This window comes from Kogia breviceps, chromosome 18, assembly GCF_026419965.1.
Source record: "Kogia breviceps isolate mKogBre1 chromosome 18, mKogBre1 haplotype 1, whole genome shotgun sequence".
Lineage (NCBI taxonomy): Eukaryota > Metazoa > Chordata > Mammalia > Artiodactyla > Physeteridae > Kogia > Kogia breviceps.
The window spans coordinates 2,408,217-2,416,556 of NC_081327.1; the positions used below are offsets into that span (position 1 = coordinate 2,408,217).

At 45.4% G+C, this 8,340-nt stretch overlaps 1 protein-coding gene across 1 annotated transcript in view; it reads right to left on the bottom strand.

The window, feature by feature from the left end:
- The window catches only part of NLRP5 (NLR family pyrin domain containing 5), a 30,912-nt gene extending 22,981 nt beyond the window's left edge, over window positions 1-7,931 (bottom strand). Inside the window, exons 1-3 of the mRNA XM_059044600.2 lie at window positions 7,643-7,931; window positions 4,889-4,966; window positions 772-2,368 (exon numbers count right to left, since the gene is read on the bottom strand). Coding sequence (XP_058900583.1) covers window positions 772-2,368; window positions 4,889-4,966; window positions 7,643-7,931 — 1,964 coding nt within the window. The remainder of the gene's footprint in view (window positions 1-771; window positions 2,369-4,888; window positions 4,967-7,642) is intronic.
- Window positions 7,932-8,340: the final 409 nt, after the last annotated feature.

The following is an 8,340-nucleotide window of genomic DNA, read 5'->3' on the forward strand; positions in this document are numbered from 1 at the left end:
TGCTTAAGTTCTAGCTCCCCCTTGAATGTCAGAGGGTGCAGCCACTACTGAAAACAGTAATGGTTTCCCCCCCAGATTAAAAATAGAACTACCACATGATCCAGCAATCCCACTTCTGGGAGGGGTATATCAAAGAATTGAAATCAGGATCCCAAAGAGATATTTGTACTCTATCATTCACAATAGCCAAGACATGGAAACAACCTAAGTGTCCGTCCGTGGATAAGCGGATAAGGAAAATGTGTTGTACGCACAAAACGGAATATCATTCAGCCTTAAAAGAGAAGGAAGTCCTGCCATTTGCAAGAACTGGGATGAAGCTGGAGGGTGTGGTGCTAAGGGCAAAAAGCACTAACAGGGAGACATGCATGATCTCACTGACATGGAGATTCTAAAATAGTCAGATTCACAGAAGCCGAATGTTACAGTGGTGGTTGCCTGGGGCTGGGCGTGGGGGGAGTGGGGAGATGTTGGCCAAATGTTACAAAGTTGAGTTATGCAGGATAAATGCATTCTGGAGAGCTAATGTACAGCGATGTGCCTAGGGATAGTAGGTAGTCTTAAGTGTCTTCACACACACACACACACACACACACACACACACACAAGAAAATGATAACTTTATGACGTAATGGGTAAGCTAATTCACTCGATGGTGATGATACATCAAAACCCCAAGTCATACATCTTAAATATATGCAATTTTCATTTCAATTATAGCCCCCCTCCCAAAGATGGAAAGAAAAAAAATCGCAGAGGCGAGGTACTCACCCTTGGGGAACGCTGGGCCACGCCTCAGCAAATTCATGCTTTGGGACCCCTCTGACATCCAACCGAATTTTCCGTAAATACTGGCAATGCCGGAGACAGAAAGAAGACACTAGGAAGTCCATTGGTCGGTTCAGCGGAAGCCACACTTCTTGGAAGCCTTTCAAGGCCGAGCGAACAAACTCGTCATCCTGTGTCTCAAAAAGACAGTAGAAGGCGTCAAGGAAGTCTAGCGGGGCAGAGGTGTTGGCGTGTTGACCCAACAAAGAGATCCAGTGCAGAAGCCTCTGCTTTGCCACCAGGGGGACGGGACATCCCAGGAGGGTCCCCAGCGCCCCCATCACCTCTTTGTTCATGAGGCCAAACAAGAACCTCTTCATCCGGACCAAGTGGGCGTTCAAGTCGATTTGCTTGAGTTCCATCAAAGTCTTTACATTCTCGGTGAACAGAGGGTAGGGGTCGCCCTCTCCTTCCAATCCTTCCAGGACGTAGTACAAGGCAGCAAAGAACTCCTGGAGACTGAGGTGTAAGAACATGCAACACTCTTCACAGCGGCTGCCTTGGAGAAGGATGCGTGTGTGAAACAGAGCGGAGAGCTCAGGTTCCTTCAGTCCGTGAACGCCCAGGTCATCGCTGTAAAACACGAACTTCACGTTCCACACGCCTTCCACAGCCATGTGGCACAAGCCCTTCAAGGTGACTCTTTCTTCCTGACGCAGACAGCTCCTGACTGCATCTTTTGGAGCAAGCTGATGGAACACGAATGAGGCATACAAGCCCGTGAGAGTCTGGCAAGCGATGGAAAGGCTCTTTCCTGGTGCCTCTTGCAGCTTGAGAGCCTCACAGACCAGGGAGCACACGACGGACACCTGGCACTTGTCAAACAGCTCGTGGTTGTCCACCACCGAACGCAAGGTTTGAATCTTTTGCTGTTCGTGCTTCGCATGCTCAAGAAGCAACTGCACCCTTTTTTCCACTGAGAGTCCCCCAACCAACAGGTAATGGGGAGACAGGAGCACGGATTGGAGCTTTTCTATGCCTGAGTCTCGGACGGTGATGATCAGGGAAGACTCGGGCAGCAAGACTTTCTTCAGAAGACTCTGCATCAGGATGGACACGGGTTGCTTCTCCGCCCAGTCTCCAGAGAGATTCGAGTCATCGTCTTTGAAGGCGAGGTCCAGGTCCTCAAACCCGTCAACCACAAACAAGAGCCTTTCTGGTTGGGACAGGATCTCCTCCACCTGGACCTGGGTGTCTGGCCACTGCCTGGAGATTAACTCTGCAAAGCTGCACTCCCTCATCCGCTGTAGCTCTCCGGCGTGGAGGAAGAAGACATAGGAGAACATGCCCTGGTAGAGCTCACCTTGCGCCCAGAACAGCAGGATCCTTCTGGCCAGAGCCGATTTCCCGATTCCCGCCTTTCCGTGTAGAACCACAGTGAGAGGCCGGAAGCCCCCCTGGTCTGTATTAAAAGCCCCCAACAACACGTGCACATCTGGACAGACAGAGGCAAATTTTTCAAAGCTGTGGTGTGCATCCGGCTTCGTGGAGAATTTCCTCATCACGTGACTCTTATAGTCTTGTCGGTCCTCTCTGTGGCCTGAGTCGGACAGGAGAGAAGAAGAACAAGACAGAGAGTTTGAAGAAAGTCTGGATTTTAGTAAAAAAAACTAGCAAAAAAGCAAAACAAAAACTGCAGACCTACTAAGTCAGACAGCCTACAGCTGTGGGTCTTTTGTTTCTTCCTAGCGACGTACATATAACAAGCTCTGTCCCTCGTAGGAAGATCACTTCCTCAAAGCTTACGGATGTTCTGCAAAATAGCTGTGTCCCTTTAACCTGATTTCTCTGTCCAGGACTTCATACCTGATAGGTTACATTTTTGTTTGCTTATTGTCTGTCTCCCTCAATGGATTCTGCGCAGGGACTTTGCTACTTGCTACTGTATCTTCAGTATTTGTAACAGTGCCTGGTGCCCTGTGGATATGCAACTATGCAACTGTATTCACTGAATGATCTATGCTGAACATGCCTATGTGGTCTCTGAAAGACAGAGAAGCTTGTGTGTGCGTGGCCCTGCGTTCCAGCCCAGGAGTCCCGGGCTACTGTGCGGAAACAGCTCCATGTGACAGGGGATCCTGCTCTTTACGAGGAGGTAAGCACAGCCTTTGAAGTTAGACCCGTCCTGCCTGGAACTCGAAGCTCTATAGTGTCTGTGATTTGGAACAAGTTGCCTCATTTTGGGGACCTCCATTTCCTCACCTATAAGATGAGATGGACATCCTCTTCAAGGGCTGCGACAAATATTTAAGGAACAAAAAGTGCATTCGATATTTATCGGCACAGGGCTTGGCAAAGATGAGCAAAGGCCACTATTATCATTACAAAGTGTAATTCTTTCACCCTTACCCTCTTTATTTTATTCCCAACATTTGTCATAAATGGCAACTCTTTTATGCGTTTAATTATCTAGCTCCCAGCTTCCAAGGTGAGCTCCATGAGAAAAATACCTTGTCATTTTACCTCCATACCCGTAGCCTCTTTAACAGTCTCTGACATCCAATAGGTACGCACTAACATAAAAAATTAGATGATCATACGAAGTGAAGTAAGTGGGACAGAGAAAGACAAGTATCATATGATATCACTTATAGGCGGAATCGAAGAATGGATACAAATGAACTTCCTTACAAAACAGGAGACTCACAGACCTAGAAAAGAACTTATTTACAAAGCAAATAGACTCACAGACATAGAAAACAAACTTATGGTTACCAAAGGGGATACTAGGAGTCGGGGGGAGACACCTTTTCTTCTTCCATGGATTTAATGATCATATTTGTACTTAAGAGTTCCAAATATTGCTCTCTAGTGCTGATTTCTTCCCTAAAACTCCAGGATCATATGTCTAACTCACTACCTTAAAGGGACCTCAAATTCAATGCACCAAAACCTTATTTCAGCTTTTACCTCTAACCAAAAACGTACTCCTTCTGCTAAGTTTCCTGTAAATGTTAATTAGAAAGAAGCTTCTATTTCTGAACTTACTTTGGAACAGATATTTGGCTCATTCCCTTATACAGAAATCTAATTTTAGCTCCACATCATCACTCTATGGTAGTTTTTCATCAGTCAATGGGGATATTAATACCTCCCTTATGAGGTGGGTGTAGGATCCCACGACATAATCACAAAACGTGAGAACAGCGCCCGGCCCATGGCAAGTATTCTAGAAATGTCGTCATTGCTGGTATTTGTTACTACCCATTCCAACTGAAAATGGACAATACTGGCAGCTATTAGGTTTTCTAATATTTGTCCAAGAAATGATTACAGTAACCCACACCTGCCAACATAAGTTATGTTGTACGGATGGAATAAAAGCCCAGCTTGAGGTGATTTCCGAGTTTGAAATTTACTTCATTGACTTTCGGGACTTCCCTGGTGGTCCAGTGGCTGAGACTCCACGCTCCCAAATGCAGGGGGCCCAGGTTCAATCCCTGGTCGGGGAACTAAGATCCCACATGCCATGCCACAACTACGAGTTCACATGCTGCAACTAAGATCCGGAATGCGGCAACGAAGATCCCGTGTGCCGCAACTAAGGCCCTGTGCCGCCAAATCAGTCAATTAATCAATAAATTTTCTTTTTTTTTTGCGGTATGTTGGCCTCTCACTGTTGTGGCCTCTCCCGTTGCGGAGCACAGGCTCCGGACGCGCAGGCGCAGTAGTTGTGGCTCACGGGCCCAGCCGCTCCGCGGCACGTGGGATCCTCCCGGACCGGGAGACGAACCCGCGTCCCCTGCATCGGCAGGCGGATTCTCAACCACTGCGCCACCAGGGAAGCCCTCAATAAATATTTCTGAAAAAAATCATTGATTTTCAACATCACCATCCACCAGGTTGTCTAAACAGAAAGGTGGGAGCAATTCCTGAACCTCTGTTTTTCTGAAACCCTCAACACCCAATTCTAATAGATATATCTACCCCATATCTTACTGAGATATTACTATCTTAGATCTCAATAAATATTTTTTCCGTGATAATTTCCTTATACAGAAATGTTAATAGCAGCATCATTCATACACATCCATTTTCCACCCCCCTCTCCCCCACTAACTTGGTACTTCTTCCATGATTGGACCTTGGTCCGTCTTTGTTGGTGTAGAATGTTCTGGTATTTCAGCCAGTAAATATTCTGCAATAGAGAGTAGATGAGATAATGTCTCAATAAAGTCATGGCAACTCCCCAAATCAGGGATGAGCACATCCTCTGCCCAAATTACTGAGGCAACGAAGACTAGTCTCAGGTTCTCACAGTTCGTTCCATGACTCGTCTGAAATGAGGAAAATGGAGACAGACCCTCAAATACCACCGGCACGTGAAGCGGCAGAGATTTATAGTAAAGAGTGTCTCATTTTGAGCACATAAATGTACATTTCAGTCCCATTTTTGCTGTATGATCCTGGGTAGGTCATATAATAAGACGGTATATTATGGTTACTAAGAGTTAATTGCCAAGGGCTTCCCTGGTGGCTCAGTGGTTAAGAATCCGCCTGCCAATGCAGGGACACGTGTTCGAGCCCTGGTCCAGGAAAATCCCACACGCCACGGAGAAACTAAGCCCGTGCGCCACAACTACTGAGCCTGTGCTCTAGAGCCCGTGAGCCACAACTACTGAGCCAGCATGCCACAACTACTGAAGCCCACGTGCCTAGAGCCCGTGCTCTATAACAAGAGAAGCCACCGTGATGAGAAGCCCGCGCACCACAATGAAGAGTAGCCCCCGCTCGCTGAAACTAGAGAAAGCCCACATGCAGCAACGAAAACCCAAGGCAGCCAAAATAAATTAATAAATTTTTTAAAAAAGAGTTAATCGTCAAGAGTCATCTTAAACACCTCTCTCGAACGTCAGAATAGTTAGTTACCTACTCAGATGCCTGTGAGTTCTCCAAATAGAGGTACCTTCAACTCATGAGCTCTAACATTGACCAATCCTCCCTCCCCCTCCCCTCCTCCTCCCCTCCCCTCCTCCTCCCCTCCCCCTCCCCTCCTCCTCCCCCCCCCCCCCATCTACATGCTGCAAAACAGCTCTTCCAGTATTTCCTGGGATGAGGCAATGGAACCCCACCCACCCCGTCACTCACGCCAGAAACTTGGGTACCATGCTTGATACCATATTCTCTCTCTGCATTTATTCCTCAAAAACTGTTGTGTCTGCTTCCAAAATACCTTCCAATTCTATTTCTATTTTTTCTTTAACTGCCATCATCACCCTAGTCCCAGCCACCTTTATTTCTCCCATGGGATGCTAGAATGCACTCCTAACCGGTCTCCCCACATCTACTCATGACTCTTTCCAGACCACTCATGATTTCAGCAACAATGTTGAAATGCCAGTTTGATTATTTCTACCCCTACCCCTTTAAAACTATTTAATTGCTTATGCTTTGCTATTAAAATTATTTTCAAGATGCTGTCTGACTTCTAGACCATTTTTTTATCTTCATCTCCTGCCATATTCTCTCCAATGCTTCATGGTCTATCCAACCTCCTTCTTTGTTAAAGGCTTCATAATGTTGCTCTCTTTTGCTCAGAATGTTCTTCCCTACCCAATTAGCTCGGCTAATTCCTTTTCTTCATTTTTGTCTCAGTCTAAACCTTACTTATTCTAGGAAGTGATTCTAGTCTTCACATATTTTTCTACACCATCCATTAAAAAATTGCCCATTTATCCTTATTGCATTGCAAGCTATAAATCTCTGGCACATGATACACGAGAGTTTAAAGATATACCAAATGAATGGTGAGTAATTTTTGTCACATATTAGGTCATGAACTTGGTCAACTTGTATAACTTGGTAGAATCTCTATTTTAGCTTCTGTCGTGGGGGACCTATTTTTTGAGTGCGTTTGAAAATAAATAGCAGGGCACATGACAGCTTCAACGTGGTATTTAGACTGGGGTACTGATTGGTAAACACCAACTATTATTTTCATTTTATAACCCTTATTTCCTGTGAATAATACTAATATGTTTTCCACCCAGGGCCTTTTTGAGGCTCCGAAGGAATAGCTTCTGTTCGAGTCCTTTGCAGCTACAGCTGGTGAGCTACATGTAGGCATGTAATACCTGTAAGTCTTTAGGGCCAATCTGACTGCTTATACTTGGGGCTCTTCGTTAAGTTTTTGTCCACAGTTGAGGAGACAATTCCTCCTGATGAAGGAGAGCTATCATTTTTTTTCTACTACTTTTCTCCTAAATACCTTAAGATAACTACAAAATTTGATCTAAGTACGTTGCTATAACATGGGCACCGACTTTCTGAGGAAGGTCAGCCCTTAGAGAAGTTTCTTGAACCTTACTCCCTCAGTCTGGGACAAGAAATAAGGGAGATGACCATTGTACAGCCATTAGTGCTCTCAAGAAATGAGTGAAGCTTTGTTAACCACTTTCTATACATTATCTTATGGAACCTTTGCAACAGCACAGATAAGCATCACAGTTACTGTTCCCAGATGTGGAATCCAAGGGTCAGGGTAGGAGAAAATTTTCCAGAAGTCATACTTGTGGTGGCACCAGAGCTACACACTTCTGACTACAAATCCCATCTACTAACTTTGACCAAATTCTGTCCATACAGAGGGTTTCTCAACCCATGTCTTCTCCTTCATTGTTTCACAGGCTGGAGATGACTCTAGCTTCCAGCCAGGGAGGTTGACCAATGAGTGAGTTAGCTCTCCTAGTTCGGACTCACGCTGTAGAGGTGGACCCCCTGAGAGAACAATGATACCTTTCCCATTCCCCTGGGAACTTGAGGTCACCTCCCTTTTCTGCTAACCCTAGATCTGCCCCAAATCTGTCTTACTCACTTTTCATCTCATCCCTGGCCATCTCTGAGAGGGCAGACAGGCTCATCTTTTCAAAGATGTCAATGGATATCTTCCAGGCAAAAGATTCTTTATAATGCTCATGCAAGAGGGAGGTGAGCTGTTCCGAATCGGCATTATCCACTTCAACCAGTGGAAAAGAGCAGGTTGCCGGTTCCGAAGTGCTTTCCTTTAGCAATGCCTTAAATATCTGAAACTCTTCTTTGTGTAGCTGCTTCAAACACCATTGCAGTCCATAGTTGGAAAAGGAGGATAATTTGGCTTCTCCCATCTTAACGCAAGGCTGAGAGCTCAGGTTTTGATGGAAAAGTAGATTCTTTGGTAAACGAAGCAAACGGGACCTGTTGGAAAAGTGACACGATTCAAAAGAGAACCTTGCATCGAATTCTCAAGTTTGTACAACCAGTCTCAATTGACTCACCAGATGGAATCACATTCTCTATTCCTTTTGTGAAAGATACTGAGAGGAGCCCAATGAACAGGTAACAATTCTTCATAGACTTATAATTACTTGGCACCGTATCTATCTTGTTACCAGAATATAAGCTCTGGGATATTCTACTGCCTGTATCCCTAGTTCCTGAAATAGCATCTGGCACAGAGTACGATTGAAAACACTTGCCAGTGAATGATCTTGGCAAACAGGCTAGACTCAAGGGAATTGGCAAACAGGTTCCCAG